The sequence below is a fragment of the Sminthopsis crassicaudata genome, chromosome 4 (genome assembly GCF_048593235.1).
Source record: "Sminthopsis crassicaudata isolate SCR6 chromosome 4, ASM4859323v1, whole genome shotgun sequence".
Taxonomy (NCBI): Eukaryota; Metazoa; Chordata; class Mammalia; order Dasyuromorphia; family Dasyuridae; genus Sminthopsis; species Sminthopsis crassicaudata.
Window position 1 is genome coordinate 177,766,168 of NC_133620.1, and position 20,141 is coordinate 177,786,308.

Genomic DNA, 20,141 nt, shown 5'->3' on the forward strand with positions numbered 1-20,141 from the left:
GATGATTTGTTCTAGTATGTAACTAATTCCATCTGCAAGTAATTATTAAAATGAATTTCAATTATTCTACTGTTTAATTTTTTATAACATGAAAACTTTTACAAAATTAATCAAACTTTCAAAAATACTTTTTTTGTGATTTGCATCAATATCAAAAAAGAGTTACTAATAAGCTTCCTATTCTAGCATCTGAAAAGCAAACATTTGGATAATATTTTGAAGGTGTCTACATATATGAAAATAATAGGCGATATGACACTCAATTATATTCTCATATAAAATTTTCCTGATTAACCAAATTTTAATTAAATGAAGTTCTGATCTCTCTTTTGAACCTGGATTAGGATCAGGTTCCCATACAGTAAGATCCAGCTAGAGAATCTCAATCTTTTCCTAACTCTGTTTTTCAACAATAACATGAACAAGAAGAGGTGGGCACTACAAACATTCACAGTTTCTAAAAAGCATTAACAAATTGAACTGCAAAATGTGTTTTTGAATTTATTTGAATAATTTATTTGAAAATTAAACATATGAGCAATTTTAGACTCTCTTTTAAAATCAATTGTAGCCTAAAACATACATGGCTAAGAGAAGCATAAAAGTAATTGCAAGGACATTTATCAGATCTTAAAACTGGAATAGATACTAGCACTATCCAAATTTCCACTGCTTTTCTTTCTGGGGGTAAATCTGAGGTGTGAACTAATGCTTCAACACAATACATAAGTGATAAATGTGTGTATGCATATTTAACTCTATGAATACACACACATATGTACATATATATGTATATACATATACATATATATATATAGACATATATATATATATATATGAATGTATATCTAAAATAAGATATAGGCAGGTAGAGAGCTCAATGATGAAACATGGGCTTGAAGTCAGGAAGATCTGAATTTAAATACCAGCCTCAGATACTTACTAACTGTGTGACTCTAGGCCAGCCACTTAACTTCTGTTTACACTGGAGAAACAAATATCAAATAACTCCAGTATCTTTGTCAGGAAAACTCCATGGACAGGATCACAAAGAGTCAGATACGAGTGAATAATTAAACAAAAATATGATAAACTGTTCTTTCCACTATTAGGGAATGTGGAAAGAAAAGAAGATGAAAGTGATGTCCCTAACATACTGAATAATTTCTTCTATTTTTAAAAATGATTTAATTCTATTTTCACATTTGTTGAAGTAATTCCTTAAATAATTTTGACAGTACTCATAAGATCCTGACTATAGCAAATACTGTTCTCTATAATGGTATTTCTAATAATTGACTATTACTAAAATAATAAATAACATTTATATGGCATTTTGAAATTTATAAAGTCCCATACATACACATTTTCATTTAATTCTTATAATAACTCTATGAAGCTGATTTTATTATCTAATTTTAGAAGTAGATAAACTAAGATAAAAGAGTTTCAAGTAACTTGAAGATCATGCAAAAACTAAATTAGCAAGGAAGAGTCTGAACATAAATCTGCTGACTCAGAATTTCATGCTCTACTATGACACAAATATATTACATATTATTAACTTTTATTATTATAAATAAATGACATTTTTACAAGTACATGGGATTTGGGTATCCATGACTACATTGAAACACTGTCTTCTTAATACTTAAGAAAAGAATAAATTACATTCAATATAATTGCAATATTACATATCTTACCATATTCTAATTCACCAAAAATTAGCAATCCAGTGACAGAATTCTATTAACTAAAATATTTGAGTCCCTATAGAAACTACTGTTAGGTAGCTCAGAGTATAACTGACCTTGGCAAGTTACATGTACTTAAGGAAAATAAATAGATATGCATGTACATAAATACATTCATTACATGTCATTTTACTTCAAATAGACCAATTACAATATGTTAAATTAAATTATATTTTTAAAATGTAAATGTCAGCAAGATGAAAAGGAAACACTAGAAAGGGAGTCAAGATTCTTAGATCAGAGTTTGGGCGCTACCATTGATAAACTGTGAGTCACTTAAATCTATTTTAAGTTTCAATTCCATCATGCTTTTACTAAAACCTCATATCACGAAAGACATTCTGGTTGATTGGAATAAGGCTATGGTTTATATTTGTAGTAATATATTTTCTTTTCCTTTAGAACATAGGAGAGCTATTTTTGAAATGTTATTTAACATACATAAATTCTTCAACATAAATATCTGAGATAAAGACACAGAGGGAAAAAAGAGGCTGAAAATATATAGAAGTATTTAAACATATGTTTTATATTAACTTATTTTTACTCTAAATTCATATCATGGAATGTACAGAATTAATAATATTAGAAAAGAAGAAATATTAAAAATACCCTTTTGCGCGTCTTCTCCTTTAGGAAAGGCCGTATAACAGTATACAGAGCATGGATATACCAAGGCTGATTAACAAAATGAATTCCTCCAAATCGAGCTGGAAAACTGTCCTGCAGTATCACATAAAAAAAATCCAATATATGTTTGATTATTCCAAGAAGATTAAGTAATTGAGTTCACTAAATATTAAATATTATGAACACAGCACTGTACTGGATGATGGAGACACAGACCAAAAAAAAAAAAAAAAAAAAAAAAAAAAAATCCAAATTGTCCTTTTCTTTAGGCACTTAACATTCTTTTGAAAAGATGTTCTAAACAAATTTAGATGCTTCAGAAGTGGTTTAATTGCCTATGAAAAGAGAAGTGTTAACAAACTCTCTTCACTGAGCATTATCTTTGTCAATTAGCATTGAAAGATAGCAAGAAAATGTCCTCAAAATCAAATAAACTCTTGTAAATTTTCCAACACCCCTCTTTAGCAGTCAGTCAATATACATTATGGAGCATAAATAAAAAGCATTTGAAGTTTGCCAAGCATTTCTACCAAACTGGATGTTTTGTTTTGTTTTCCCTTAAAATATCAATGTATTTTGCTTCTAATATAAGCATGAGTCTGCCACATACTAAGCATTGAGTGGGCATTTTAAAAGTTTTCTTTTCCTTATTTCAAGCTTAAAAGTAAAAACATTAAATTTAAGGTACAAATGAAATGTAAAAATCAGAATACTTTTAAGAGATTTAAAAATACATTTTCACATATATGTATATGTTTGTATACAATGGAAAACATTTTGACACAAATGCACCCTTGGTGAAGTTGTGAATTGATCCAAACATTTCAGACAGCAATTTGTTACTATGCACAAATAAAAAACTGATGATACACTTAATCCAGTAATAACACTATTAAATGTGTATCCCTTTAAAAATAATTTTATTGGTGTTTTCTCTTTCACATGTTACCATGTATCCTTCCCTCCCCTTATATCATCACAAAGATACATCTTATATGACAAATAGTATTTTTTTAGAGAGAAAGGGAAAATTAGCATACCTGATTGATACATTGAGAAAATACAAAAATATGTGCAACATGTAACACCTATAGATATTCCACCTTCACCAGTGAGTAGACAAAGTATTTTCACATATTTTTTTTCCTTTGAATTCCAATTAATCTTTAGAATGTATTATATTTACTTTAATTTTTTTATGTTTTCTTGTTCTTTCCTGTTTACATTATTTTCTTGATTCTGCTTACTTCATTCTGAATCATTTCATAAAGTCTTTACAGGCTTTTCTGTATTCCTCACAAATACCATTTCTTATAGCACAGTAGCATTCCATTACATTCATGTAGCACAATTTGTTTAGCTAGTCCCCAATTAATTAGCATCTACTTTCCATCCAATTCTTTGTTATCACAAAAATGCTTTTATAAATATGTGGAGATGTTTTTGATAACAAAAACTCAATAAATAAAAGCTCAGTAACAACATCCAGAAAAGGAACACTGGGAAATGAGTGTAAACTGTGAGTATTGTTTTGTTTTGTTTTGTTTTGTTTTGTTTTGTTTTGTTTCTCTCCCCAGATTATTTTTACCTTGTGAATACAATCCTTCTTTTGCAACAACAACAACAACAAAATTCGGTTCTGCACATATATATTGTACTTAGGATATACTATAAGATATTTAATATGTATTGGAATGCCCGCCATCCAGGGGAGGGGGTGGAAGGAAGGAGGGGAAAAACTCGGAACAGAAGGGAGTACAAGGGATAATGTTGTAAAAAAAAAAAAAAAAAAAAAAAAAAAAAAAAAAAAAAATTACCTATGCATATGTACTGCCAAAGAAAATTTTATAATTATAAAAATTAATAAAATAAAATAAAATAAAAATAAAAAATAAAATTTAAAAAAAAAAAAAAGCTCAGTAACAGAGCTTCTGGTTCAAAAAGTGTGAATATTTTAGTCACTTTACTTGAATAATTCCAAGTTGCTTTCCAGAATGGCTGTACCATTTCATACCTCCACCAACAATGTGTTAGTATGTCTTTATTTCCATAATCTAATCCAATATTGTCTGTTGCCATATTTTTAATCATCTTTTGCCCATTTGTAGGGTATGAGGTAAAATTTCAGAGTTATTTTAATTTGCATTTCTTTTTTTGATGATTTGGTGATTATTTTCATATCATTGTGAATGCTTTATAATTCATCTTTTGAAAACTGTTTATATCCTTTGACAAAACTTTTTGATTAATCTTACATTGCAGGGTTCATAATTAACATATGATGACTAGAGATAATTACAGCTTCATGCACTAATATGTGTAGCATGGGATGAAGAATTGGAGAAATTCTCTGAGGAACTTGAAAAGATCTTCCTAATTAAATTAACATATACTTTAATACCACATTAAAATAAATAGCAAAAACAAGAAAATAAGACATATAATTGAGGAAACTTTTTTTTCATTAAGCCAACTCTTAGTTTCATTAGTTTAATAGTTTTCTTCTTTCAATTTAATTAATCTCTCTTTTGATTTTCAGAATTTCTAATTTGGTATTTAATGGAGGGGTTTAATTTGTTATTTTTCTAGCTTGTTTGTAGCCCAAAGAAATATTTTTTTTTAAAAATAGAAAAGGACTTATATGTACAAAGAGTTTAGCAACTCTTTTAGTGGTAAAAAAACGAATTGGAAATTAAAGAGACAACCATCAATTGGTGAATTATTGAACATATAGTTGTGATTGAATAGTATTATGCTGTAAAAAAAATAATCAGCAGAATGGTTTCAGAAAAAAAAAACATAGAAATATTTATGGAAACTAAAGCAAAGTGAACTAAACAGAACCAATATATCACTACACGCAATAACAATAATATTGTACAATAATAAACTGTGTGTGATTTGGCTATTTTCAGCAATACAATGATATAAGGCAATTCCAAAGACATACAAGGAAAGATTATGTTCACCTCCAGAGAAAGAGCTGATGGAGTCTGAATGCAGATCAAAACATACTTTTTAAACTTTATTTTATTATGGTTTTCTTTCTTTTTCTGTTTTTGGTCTGAGTTCGCTTTTGCAACATGGCTAATATGGAAATATTTTTTCATGACTTCACATGTATAATCTCTATCAAAGTACTTGCCTTCTCAAGAGAGTATTTGAAAATCAAAAATTACTTTTAAATGTATGTTAAAATTGTTTTTGCATGTAATTGAGAAAAAATGAAATAAAAACATTCTTTTAAAAAAGAAAGCATATATCTGTGTACAATATATACATACATATATACTAAAACTGTATCCATATTGACTACTTATTAGAAGGCCTGGATTATCATAAAGCAATTCTCCCCTTTAGTTAGAATGAATATGAGCTAGGGCAGAGAGAACACTTTTTCCTAATCATACAAGGAGAAGCCATGCCTATTGTAATAGACCATCGATATCCACTTTTTTCTTTGAATAGAGTCTTGTATCATAACTGACTCTCAGAAGTCCAATACCTCATAGCTAAAAGGAGCTCCAATGTTTTCCATATTTCTCCAAATAACAAACAGTCCAGAAAAATATATTTTATGTGGCAATACTATCATTTAATATTCTACTTAATTCTGTCAAGAGTTCGAGCAGAAACAAAAATATATTAATTGAAAAAGTTATGAGCATCAAACTTTTTATGATTATCATTGTCATTATTCCTGTCTTTTTTATGGGGATCAAAAACAGTTCTGGGACAAGTTGTTACATTAATATTAGTAATTATAATAATAATTTCCTAACTATTGTGGTACATGTGAGTATTTTTTCTAATTGGCTAAAATAAAAGATATAAAGATTCTCATCTGAAGCCTCATAGGAAGCATGTTACATATAACTACAGAACTAAACAGATTAATAGGGATTATATGCACCTCATTTTGTTCCCATGATTTGGATGTCCCATCTCATGTTTCTATAATTTTGTGAATTTTAAAAAATCACTGCAATTAACCAAAAATTAAAACACTATTCTCACAATAAATATGAATAGTCAAGTGAAGCAAATTCTTTCATCTGCCATATCCAAAAATTGCATGTCTCAATTTGCATTCTGAATTTATCACCACTTAGTAAGGAAGTGGATAGTTTGCTTCATCTTCAGTCCTCTAGAATCACAGTTTGTCATTGAATTTATTAGTTTTAAAGTTTTTGAAATTTTTTTCTATAGAGTATTGATCAGCTTTATCCTGCAACAGAATGCAGAATGCAAATTCATGCAGGTCTTCCCAATTCCAACTAAAACTATCCATTTCATCACTTCTTATGCTGTAATAATATTATATTAAATCAGTATACCATCATTTGTTTGAAAAGTCCTCAATAGGTAGTCACTCCCTTAATTTCTAATTATTGTTGCATTTTGGTATAGTTTGGATTTGAATTTGGGTTTTATTGTTCTTCCTTAGAAGAATTTTTGTATGCTTATTTATTTATATTACTAGGAGTATACTGGTAAATGTATAGCAACCAGCTCCCTGAAAAAATGTTTGCATTGCATACTTCTATGTTTACATTATTATTTTCTTCATCACTTTTTAAGTACTCTACACAATCAACAAAACAATAAAGCAAAGTCTAATTTATGAGTTGCAAATTTCCTTGTTGTGACTATTCCAGCTGAAATTTTAACAATCAGCTTTTCCACAGGCTAGTCTGAGGTAGCTCTAGTACAATGCTGGAATAGTTGCAAATTGTTTTCCATAATGGCAATACCACTTCAGAGCTTCACCAGGAGTGCAGTGATGTGCCTGTTTTTCTGCAACCTATCCAACTTGTGTCATTTTCCCCTTTAGGCATCTTTGTCATTCTAGCAGGTAGAATTATATAATTTATTTTTCTCTAAATATTCATTATTTGGAATATTTTCATTTGGCTTTAGTAGCTTCTATCTTTACTTAAGAACTGTTTTTGAGAAATAGGTAGGTGGCACGGTGAATAGAGCACCAGCCCTGAAGTCAGGAGGACCTGAGAGTTCAAATCTGGCCTTAGACCCTTAACACTTCCTGGCTGTGTGACCCTGGGCAAGTCACTTAACCTCAATTGCCTCAGCAAAAAAAGAAAAAGAACTGCTTTTGGATATCCTTTGATTCTGTATCTATTAGTGAATGACTCATTCCCACAAATTTAAGTCCATTCCTAAAATGACTTGGATTTATATGTCTCTAAAATGTGAAAACACCTTCTTTCATATAGCTTGGAGAATATGAATATTTGGTACAATGATATATATTAAAATGTTAAGATAAAGTTTTATTAATCAAAGCTTTGTTCCAATGTTATGTCACTATATTTGAGAATGATGCAGCCACAGTTTGATTTCATCATTATTGCTATAATTTTTGTTATCTTAAGTAGAATTCATGCTTTGGGTAGAGGTTAGAATAACCCCTCTTGGAGGTCCCTTTCAAATTCTATTGGCCTATGTTTTCCTTTTTCCAAAGCTACCTCATAAATCTAGTTAAAATTCTGTTACAGTGGCATAAAAGCAAATATTTCTATATCTTGAATAATTTTCTAAGCATTAATTAATTTTTAAAGGTTTAGCACATGACTTTCAAAGCTCATGGATTTTTTTCACAAGATAATTTTTATCCCAGGAAGTGTCACACTATAAAAAGCAAAATGAACAGTGTTTCTGGAGAATAGATAAGAATAGTGAACACTAAAGAACCTTTCTCTTTGTTTCCTAATTTTATTTAAAAAGAATCCAATTTCTCAAGACTATTACAATGTCAAGCATATAATACAAAATTGGAAAATTTGTCCTTTTCTTCAATATGCTTTTCATATAGCATTTGAATTTTTAATAAAAACATGAATATGAAAAAAGATGTCACTGGAGTTCTTTCAGGTGATTGGCTTCCATGCAACATGAGTTTTGAGAATAGAAAGGAGAGGGGCATATTCATGGCCAAGTAAAATGCCATAAGCATATGTAATAAGTCAAAATGTGCTGTTATTCACCCAAAGAGAGGCTAATGAAGAGTAGATTTTTTGGAAGGATGAAAAAGACATAGTGGATAGTAAGTCAACAGACAATTAGAGTAGAGGTTGGGAACAGGCAGATGAGAATAGGCAGCAGGCCACATGGCAAAGGTGTCTGTAATTAAATGGAGTGTGTGTGTGTGTGTGTGTGTGTGTGTGTGTGTGTGTGTGTGTGTGTGTGTATGTGTGAGTGAACTCAGAATGGTTCCCTACAACTTCCTATGAAAACCTGAAGTGGCTTCCTTCTCTTTGGTTGAGGAGAGAAAGGATTAAATCTGAGACTCTCCCATTATGTTGAAAAGAGCAAGGGAGAGTGAAAAGGGAGTAGATTGAACTTTCAGTGGGAGATATTTTTGGAAGTAATAGCCTTAGGAAATGGTCCTGAGCATGTTTGCTATTTAATTGTCTCACTTTGTTATTTACCATATATATTTTATGTAAATGTCCTTTACCATATTAGGTTAACATGCTTAATTTTAGCTAGGAAGAAAAAATTCAGTGGAAAATAGGAACTCCTGAACAATGATTTTGAATAACTGATATGACCCCAAAATTTCTAATATAGTGAATGTGGCATCGGGATATCACCAAAACAAAAGATAACCAGTTACCAATGTTATAGTTTATTCTACCTAGCTCCACTTTCAAATGGGATCAGGATAAAAGCATGCTACATGGGAGCCCAATTAAGCTACACTGTAGAATTGCTGCCAATATGTTTTATAAAGAGTGACATTTTGCTGACAATAGTAACATGACAGAAACATAAAACTTGTTGGGTACTGGGGTCCAAATCACCAGAAGATGACCAATGTGCTTAAGAACATAAGAAAGATTTAGACAATTAGCTATTAGGTACTATTACCTTGTGAAAGTTTTAAACTAAATCCTGGACTAGGATAATAAAAATGTGCAGCACTGTTTCAGAGTACTTTAATGAGTCAACAGCTTGGGTTTTATGTTTCAATCATGTCTTTACTACCCAAAGTGGCCACCATTTGATCTGTAGTTTTTTTTTATAGCCAAATTTTCTAGTCTAGTTTGATGAGCTATAGCTATCCATAAGAGTGAGTACAGGATATCAAAATATATAGTATGTTGAAAGTCCTTTGGAGATCCAATAACTCAGACTCTACAGGAAATATGTATGTATATTTATACATATATATGTCACTGAGGCTACAGAGCTGGTTTTCTTAATCACTTTTTGGGGAAAGTGAGAAAGAAATAATAGCTCTGTAATCCTAAAGACTATGGTCCCCTTCTCACTTTTTTGGTGTATAAATGTATGAATGAAATTATATAATTGAAAAGGAAATTAATTTTATTAAAATAAAGATATAAAAAATTTTCAAGTTCATGGACCCCTGTGGTAATTTAGTCAGAATTAGGTAACATTGTAAAATATAAAGATAGTGCTACTACAAGGTAGTACAACAAATTAGGGAAATGGACTGATTCTAGTGAAAACAATGTTATGTTTCTAAAAAATTATGAAAAATTGAAGGAAAAAATATATAATATATAATGTGACCAAAGAAAGAGCAGTAACACAAAGCATTGTGATCTGTAATTTCCTCTCTGTCAAATAATGATCCCTAAGGCACAACCGAGCTCTAAGTGTATTTTCCAATGATCATTGCCCATTTGGATCTCTAAAAGAAAATTTTCTTTTAATTCTGTTAAACTCCTGTGCGCCACAACTAGAGAAAATAAAGCAGGAAGTAATCTGTGATCAAAAGGATTAAGAAAAGCCAAACAAGGATGAACTAAATCAGCTCAGCAGAACTTAACAGCTTTCAAAAACAGTTATCAGCTCTTCTTAACACATCCATTCCCAAGTCATTCCTTCATTCAAGTAAGTAGATAATACAGTGACCATTGCCCCAGCTCTTCATATATTTCATATTCTTAATATAATACTTTGCTAAACAAACTTAGTGGTAATAATATTAAGCCTGTAATCCTTTAAACTAATCTTTGATAAGCATACAGTCAAATAAAGGTTTCCCTTTTGAAGTGGATAATTTTGGAAATACCTCAACAGGATTTCCTAGTTTATGAACTGACTTAGTTAACATAAAATTTAAATGAATTATGTTATTCTTTTTAATTTGGCATAGTATAACAAACTTTTAAAAATTCACTATTATACCAAGAGGGCTATTCAAAAATTGTACTATCTCTTATGAATTATCAGAAGCCATAGACACAATGTCCTTAAAAAGTAAATGCCTACAATTTCAAAAGATTTGTGATGGAGTCATATGTATCCACAAAGAGCACTATGAGGACTGAATGTGAAGAAGGAAGGAAGGAAAGAAGGAAAAAAAGAAGGAAGAAAGGAAGGAAGAAAGAAAATCTCACTTAACCTTTCCATTCAGCTGTTCTTATATTTATCTGTCCTGTCTTTTGTGGCTAAAGTCCTTGAGAAAGACATCTACAATAAATGTCTCTACTTCATTACTTCTCCTTCTTAGCTCTCTCCAATATGACTTCTGTCCTCATCATTCAACTAAAATTGTACTCTACAAAGTTACTAGAGATTTCTTGAATGTTGAATCCAAAGGTCTTTTCTTAAATGTCATCTTTTTTTTTTAACTTTTTGAAATCTTTGAATCTGTCAATCATATTTTTTTTGAGGCACTCTCATCTCTAGGTTTTGGTTTTTTGGGGTTTTTTTACTACATTGTTTTCTTCTTGTTCTCCTCCTACTTGTCTAATCACCCTTTTTCTGTTTCCTTTGTTATATATTTATCCAGATCATGTGTACAAATGATAGGTATATGTCAAGGCCCTCTTTCCTTCCTTTCCTCCTTCACCTCCCTTCTTCTCTCCCTCCTTCCTTCCTTCCTTCTTTCTTCCTTCCCTCCTTTCCTTTTTCCTTCCTTCCTTCCTTACTTCCTCCTTCTTTTCTTCATTTTTTCTTCTTCCTTTCCTCCTTCCTTCCTTCCTTCCTTCCTTCCTTCCTTCCTTCCTTCCTTTTCTTTTCCATCTATACTTTTTCATTGGTGATCTTATCAGCTTCCAACAATTCAATTATCATTTCAATACACACAATTTTTAGATCAATTTGTCAAGTCTTAGCCTCTCTCAAACCTCTTGTCATGCATCTACATCTATTTATTGGATATCTCAAACTGGATGTCCCATAAACTCAAAATGTCCAAAATTGAAGTCATTACCTTCACCTTTCCCCCAATCCTCTCTTTTCTTAAGTTCTCTACTACTATCAAATATACTATCATGTAGCGAGCTGTTGTCTCCAGAAGCTGCCGGATCGCTCTCTGGGAAGAGATCTGCTGTGTCTACTCAAATCTCTCAGACAGATTCTTCTTCCTGTAGGGAACCGTTGTCTCCAGGCAGTTGCCATTAACTCTTGTCCAGAGAAGTGACTTCCCTTCCTGCAGAGAGCCCCGTCAGGCTTGATGTAATGCAGAGACTTCTCCTCTTCCTGGAGTGCTGTCGTCCAGCCCTTGTCTTTCCCCAGGCAGACTGCTCTCCAGGCCCAATGTTGCCTCTTTTATCCTCCCAGAGAATGGGCGTGGGATAATGCAAGGGCTTCTGGGAAGAACCACTTCAGCCAATGAGCTCGCTCCTTCTAGGATTCCTAAGGTGTAAACTCCCTTTACAGGTCTGAGCCAGAGAACTGTCAAGTCAACCTGAGTTCTCACCTTGTAATTGTCCAGACAACCTGAGTTCTCACCTAGTAACCCTAACACTATCATCCCCCCAATCTAGTTGATTTAGTTATCAAGTTCTACTCACACTCATTCACTTCCATGTTCAATCAAATGTCAAATCTTATTATTCTGCCTTCTCTAACATTGTCATCATCCTGGTACAAAATTTCATCACATCATGCCTGGACATTTGCTATAGTCTATTGGTTGGCCAGCCTGCCATAGTTTCTCCTTCTCTAGTCCAAACTCTACTCAGTTATCAAAGTGATCTTCCCAAGGCACAGGTCTGACCATGTCACACTAACCCCACTACTCAATAAATTCCAGGGAAATTCCCAGCACTCCTAGAATCAAATAGAAGATCCCTTGTTTTCATTTTAAAACCCTTTATAACCTGGTCCCTTCTAATTTTTCTAGTCTTCTAATTCTTCATCCCCATTCCATGATCCAGTAACACCAATCTCCTTGCTGTTCCTCTCACAAAACATTCTATCTCCTGCATTTTCACTGGATATCCCCCATGCCTAGTGTTCTTTCTCTCCTGATATTTGTCTCCTAACCTCTCTGGCTTCCTTCAAGTATCAGCTAATGTTTCATTTTCATTAAGAAGATTTTCTAAGTTCTCCTTAATTTTAGTGCTTTCTCTCTGAGATTATGTTCAGTTTATTCTGTACATATATAATTGTTTGCATGTTGTCTCTCTTATTAAGCTGTGAGCTCCTTGAGAGGAAGAATTGTTTTTGTTTGTTTTCCTTTCTTTTTATCCTCAGCCCTTAGTACTATGCCCAGTGGGTGCTTAATAAATGCAAGTTAGTTTTACTTGACTCCCTTAGAATGTATGTTTTCCATGATGTTCTTATCCCCTTAAGCTCAATTAAGTCTACAGCAGGAATCATTTAAAGATAAATCAATTCTCAATATAATCAAAGTAAACAAAAAATTTAATTTTGGGGGCTAGATTATGTAAAAAATCCCTTTGGAGTATTGAATTATTAATAGTGCTTTAATTTCATCTTCAAAGCTGCTAGCAGTATTGCTGCATTTCTATGAGAATTATATTACTGACACTACCATCAAAAGAATGAGAATCATCATATTTGTGATTATCCCTTTCATACTATATATCAAAATAAACAAATCCCTTAATGAAAATATCCAACAACCACTAGGTGTTTAAAAAAAAAAAAAAAAAAAAAAAAAGCTATGCAGAAATGTGAATACAATTGAGGAAATTTTCTACAGTCTTAGTTCACCAAACGTCCTATAACAGTTTTTAATGTCCTTGCCCATAGGACCACATCAAGATACCAAGAGACAAAATTAACTCAGACTGCTCCAGTTTTGGCTTACAACAGCACTGGCTAGTGTTATAGGGGTGTGGAGAGTTAACTCAAGTCTCCTCAGGTCCACTACTTTTTTGTTTCTCAACACTGACCAACAAAATAAATGGCAATATAACTAGCATAATGTAGGGTCTATGTAAGAATTATTCACAAAATAGTGATCTCATGAGAAGAAGATAGAAAAGATGAATACACAGGGGTAAGAAAACTTAAGAGCTGTCTTCAAGTATTTGAATCCTTGTCATGTGGAAGACAAATTAGACATGATATACTTGGTCCTGAGAGCAGAACTGGATTGAATTTCCAAAGAGGAAAATTTAGACTTGATATTAGGATCAATTTCTGAACAATTACTACTATCCTTAGAGAAGATGGATTCTCCCTTGATGGAGATCTTCAAGTATAAACTAAACAGACATTACTTATTGGTCATATTATAATAGGGATTTCTGTTAGATAAGTTTTGGATTTATTAGGAACTTATTCCTATTTTGTTTAAAATGGGCACAGAATCTCTTCCAACCTCAAAACTGTGGTTTTGTGACTTGTTAGTATTGAGTTAACTAGACAACCTGGATCTGGATTTCTAAGTTTATTCTGCAAACATAGTTACTGTTCCATTGTTCTCTGTCATGTATAACTCTCAGTGACCTGATTTAGGGTTTTCTTGGAAAAGATACTCTAATGGTTTACCATTTCCTTTTCCAGTTAATTTTACATATAAGAAAAGTTAGGCAAATAGGATTAACTTGCCCAGACTCTTACAGCTGGTAAGTACGTATATGAAGCCATATTTGAACTCAGAAAGGTGAGTCTTGCTGTCTTTAGACCTAACACATTATTCACTGCATCATTCAGCTGCCCTATAAACATGGTAATGGTAACTAAATAGTTAATATCCCTTTAATGTGCATAGAGATAGAAAAAGACTGAATCTATAGAAAGTCAACATATCCAGCTAAAAGGAAAAAAAAAATCAGATATCTGATTCAGTCTTTTAATATATTTAAATGTTTTTAATAGAATTGAATTTGCTTCTGGGATCCCAAACAAGTGATTTTATTAACTTTGAATCCCTTAACATAGTTTCTAAAATTACACTGAGGTTTTTTTTTTTTGGATGGAATTCTAATAGTAATTGTTCAAAATAGAAGCTAAATATGACATATATAGAAAGAAGACAATACTTTCCAACTTACTAATTTCTTCTAGCTAAGTACAGTATAGTTCACAAATCAGTACCATAAAGTGACTGATTAAACCTATACTGGAATTAGGAATCATTTCCTCAGTTGTAAAATTGAACATTTTGGTTTCTCTGCAAGGAACAATTCTTCTAATGAACAGAGGATGTTCTTCCTGAGGACAAATATACAAAGTATTTCACCTGAGAATACTCATATCAGCCATAAGTCTTGCTCCTCCCCCTCCTCATTCAGTCTGAAAAGACTTCACTTGGAAGACATTGTGGCAGGGGCATATTCATGCCAACATGTCAATTATATCCTTGAAGGCAATTTTTTTTATAAGTTTCTCTCTATTTTTCCCTTTAAAATAATAATACCTAATATTTATATAATGTTCATTACAGGCCATGCACTGTGCTAAGCAGTTTATAATTATGATCTTATTTAATCCTAACAATAGCCCTGGTCCTATTATTATCTCCATTTTACAGATTAATAAACTTAAGCACACAGAAAATAAATGACCTACCTAGGGTTACACAGTAGTAAATATCTAAGCTTCATTTGAACTCAGTTCTTCCTGGTTGCTTGCTAGTGGTAGGTAGCCTTTGACCAAAAGTTGACATATATTTACCTTTTGCTAATTATTGAGGGAAAAAAAATAAAATCTATTCCTATCTGTTCAGATACCCTGGGCATGGGTAAATTCAGCTCTATCTCTTGCTAAGCATTTCCCTTCCCCTGTTCTCCCTGGGGTCATTATTGCATTATTCTTAAGCCCCTTTTTAATTATAGATCTCTTCCTTTCACATTGCTTCCATTCCTTTGCATTCACTGAAACTTGACTCTTTCTTTGTAACAACTTAGACCTTAAAGACCAGTGTCTGATGCTGCCTGATAGGAAACTCTGGGGGAATTAGGAAGGGGAATGATGCTTAACATTGATGCCCATTATTGCCTACTGAGCACTGTGGAATCAAGACAAAGAGTGAGCCTGATGCTGCCTCTCAGATTCTGGGCAGAGATTCAAAAGAAACTGTGCTGAAGAGCAATCCCTGACAGAAATAGGGACACTGGAAGGAGAATTTTCTGAGAATTCATAGTCATTGACTAAGAAAGACACTGAACATACCTTTGGGGCAAAGGTTGATGAGTGCCTTTATTTTATCAGAGTTGTCCTTAAGAGTACTATTTTGTTGGTTCAGTTTTTGCTCCAAACTTCCCTTTTTTATTTTAGTCGCTAACAAAAGCAACTGATGTTAGCACACTATGCTATTGTGTGACTTACACATATTTTCAAGGTGAAATCAATAAAACAGAAAAATAAAGGATTTCTCTCAAGAGATATTGGGTCCTGCACATTGTAAAGATTCTGACAAAAAAGAGGGAGAGACAGACAGAAAGATAAAAAGGCAGAGAAAGCAAGATAGAGACATACAGGGACCAAGAGACATTGTATTAAATGTGTATATATTTAGACATGTATAAATTTATGTATCTAGCTTTAATCTCATGAACTCTCACATAGCCAGTCTCACATAGCCAATTGCCTGGTAAAGAACTTAAGCTGAATTACTAGCAATTCACAAGCTGAAAAGATTAAAAACTTTACTCATTCTCTTCTTCCTTCAAGCCAACCCCACAAAGCCTGACCCAACTTCCCTATTTCTAAAGACAAAAACACTGTCCTTCCAGTTCTATCTAAATTCTAAACCTGAGATTACCTCTTCCCTTTTGCCTACCCCACTTCCCATATCCAGTTTGTTGCCAGTCCATCCAAATTCTAGAGTCTCTATATCTTTCCTTTAAATCTACTCACTGTCACCACCCACAATAAATAGGATTTAAGTTCCTTGAAGATAGATACCATAAGATTTTTTTAAATTAGATGTCCTGCCCAGTGACTTGCATACTTAACAAATGTTTGCTGAATTTAATGGAGATGAACTAATTTGAATAATGGTGCTTGCATAGCTAGTCTGTGCAACTACAGCTGTGATTCTACAAGTTGAATGTCACTGTTCCTAGTTGAGAATGGGTGAGTCAACTACTTTCATGAGGGACTTTGAACCACACTCTGAAAATACCAAAGCAATGGAAGTGGTGGGTTCTGCCTTAATGAGAAGAGGCAGGCAGGAAAATGTTTAATTAGCAATTAATCAGCATGTTCCTTTTTGTGTCTGCCTCATGACTCTTTAGAGCCATATTTAAATTAATTAAGTTACTTGATGAAAACAAAAGACCTTCACCCAGGACTAGAGATAAGTGTTTAAATTTGAGCTGTTATGCATAAATTAGGTTCCCTCATCTGGATTCTGAATTGCCCATTTAAATAAATTTAGAATAATATATCTCAATCTCCATTTGAACTAAAATTTGATGACCATTTATTAAGAGTGTACTATGGAAAAGACACCGTGCTAGTATATGAGGATATAAACATACACACACACAGACACACACACACACACCCTCACACCCCTCCCTACCACCACCACCCCAACATTTATACATCAACACAGCGCCTGCCCTCAAGTACCTTATATATTTTACTAGGCTAGTACAAGTGAGGTAGAAAGGTGATTGAATAAAAAAGAACTAACCATTTTTGTTGAAATAACACAGCAAATGCCTGTCTTATGTAAAAAGTACCTTAAGAAAAGATTTGCCAGAAAACATTTGATTGCCCTGCCATGAAGATAGCCAACATTGAATAACATTTTCTAAAATAAGTTAATTTAATACTTTATCTCTCTTTTCTTCTCCCAAAATGAAAAGATTTTAATAGAATTTCTGAAGACTAGATAATCAATTCATGTTATAGGAAACAAGTCAGTCTCCAAAGACACATTAGGTTGTATTACAAAATGAACATTTTATATGTCTTTCCATTTAATGGGATATGTCTGAAAGCAAAATACATGTAAATAGCAAATTTAAATCCTCATGGTCTCTAAAGGAAATGAAATGTTAATCCCAAAATGTCTTTTTAAGAAACAATTTATCATTCCCAAATTGGATTATTTAAAATCAAAGCCACAACTTGGATGTGTCATACTGACCTCTCATATAAAGGGATATTCTGCATGAAAAATGGATTAATAATCATCCTTCTCCTCTACCCAGAATTTCTGTTCTATTATTTAAAATATAGAGGAAAAAAGAAAAGTATATTTTTGTGGTGGAGGAGGAATATTTAGGGATTGAAGACCCATAGGAAACAAGGTCTATCAAATTAGGCATAAAAAGTAATAATAAATTCCCATCTAAAAGCATTCTTTTTAAAATTTATGTTGTAGGTTTGAGTTGTATAACTGAAAAATATTCTTTTATTGTGTAACCTTTGGCAAAATTTCAGACCATTGTTCAAGTGAACTTTAATGAAAACATAACTGTCAACATTCATTTCTCTTCTGAATAATCAACTAAGTATGTTCTACCCAAAGGCATATATCATTTCTGGAATTTCTACAAAAATAACCTTTCTTTTTTTTTTTTTTTCATTCCAGATGTGGACATTTGACTGATGAGGATCTAATGACACTATGACTTTCAGCAAATCTCTTATTGCTCTTCTCACTGTTTCTTAAGAGTGTACAATTACTATTGCATGATAACTTTAAATATTGTTCTTTTGCTATTCCATCATGGAGCATAGTTAGGCTAGGGTTTAAAATAATACACAGGCACAAACATATTGCTTGATTCTTTCCTTCACTGTTTCATGAAAGGAAACTTTATAGGAAGAAAGCAAAGTTATTATCTATCTTCAGAGAATATATACATCCTGTATATATTTGTGAGTAAATTGATGGAAAAACACTTCTCTCAATTATGAGTAGGTAGGTTCTTTAGAAATATTAATAGGTATTCTTTTCCCAAAGGAATAATTTTTGAGAAAGAAGGGGAAATGAACTTTTTTTTTTTTTTTTTTTTTTTGAGGCTGGGGTTAAGTGACTGGCCCAGGGTCACACAGCTAGGAAGTGTTGTGTCTGAGACCAGATTTGAACTTGGGTCCTCCTGAATTCAAGGCTGGTGCTCTATCCACTGCACCACCTAGCTGCCCCCAAAATGAACTTTTAATGAAATAGAAAACTTATAAGCAATCTAAATGGAAAGACCAGACCTGTGGAGAAACTTTAAACTTTAAATGTAGAAGTTAAGAGAAATATAAAAAAAGGTATAAACATGGATGGCCAATGATAAAGGACTAAACAAAAATAGATGGTTTATATTCAAATATAGAGAGATTATGTATTCAAACAGGGGATGATGTGTCCCCCTCTGAATTCTTTTATCATCAGAACTCATAGAAAATTCCAAATAGACAAGTCCTGGAAGTAGTTTTATTACATCTTGTGGATCTTAAGAAATGAATGGAAAGATAAGATAAAAGGAATACCCAGGAGGAAGGGGGAGATGTGAGAAGAAAAAGTGTGAAAAGGAAAGGAAATGAAACAAAGATTAGGGGAAAATTAATATACATGATTATGGTACACTGGTAGACATCTTTACAAACAACAAGCAGAGGGTCACTGGGATTGGCTAAAATTTGAACCTAACTCTTATCTGAACTGGATACACACATATATAACACTCATCAAGGAACTAGGAGGCAAAGGGAAAAAGTGGGGAAGAGGAATTAGATGGAGAGTAGTTTAATTAAATCAATTAGATGTAAACAAAATAATCTCTTAAAAACTACAAAATATAGGCAAAATGTTGGTAGTTCTTTTTGGGGTGGAAGAGAATGGGAATATGAGAGGTTATTCATAAATTGAAGAATAAAGGAACAACTTATCTATAAATATGATGAAATTTCATTGTGCTAAACTCTTATGAGTATCATGACAAACAAGGATTTCAGAAGACCAATGAGCAAACTTGCTATCCATTTCTTGATAAAGAAGTTAAAAACTCAGAATGCAGAATGAGACATTTTTATACATGACCAATGTAGAAAATTGTTTTGATTTATTATACCTGATTGTAATGGATTTGTTTTTCTTCTATTTTCAGTTTAGGGCAAAGGTGGGGAGGAGGGAAGGATGGGAAGATAGGATGGATTTTGACTAATTAAAAACAAATAAAGGTTCTACACAAAATACAATAAAAATCTAAAATTGTATATACATTTTTTTTACAAAATAAAATCAGCTTTGTTACTATACATTCCCCAGTTCCCCCCCTTATTTGATAAATCATCATACACATTCTTATATAGTAACCTTATCATGAAAGTACAAATTTAATCAGAGATGATGTAATAAGGTATATGTATTTTTGTATGTATATAGATACATATGTTAATGAGTTTTATATAGACATACATGTATATATAGTTTAGCATATGGTTTATGGAAGGGATATGAAGTATAATTTTTCTTTCTCTTAAAATACACTGGATCAGGAGTCTAGACCTTTTTGTCTTTTTGTCTGCTAATAATTACTTGTGGGACCTTGGACAAGTCATCTCACCCTTGTAAATTTCAATCTCTCTCTTAAGTAATATGGTTCC

General features: G+C 32.3%; 1 protein-coding gene across 1 annotated transcript in view; it reads right to left on the reverse strand.

Moving 5' to 3' along the window:
* CLVS2 (clavesin 2) overlaps positions 1-20,141 on the reverse strand; it is a 103,866-nt gene that overhangs the window by 15,265 nt on the left and 68,460 nt on the right. The window contains exon 3 of the mRNA XM_074309969.1: positions 2,367-2,477. Within this exon, the coding sequence (XP_074166070.1) occupies positions 2,367-2,477 (111 nt within the window). The remainder of the gene's footprint in view (positions 1-2,366; positions 2,478-20,141) is intronic.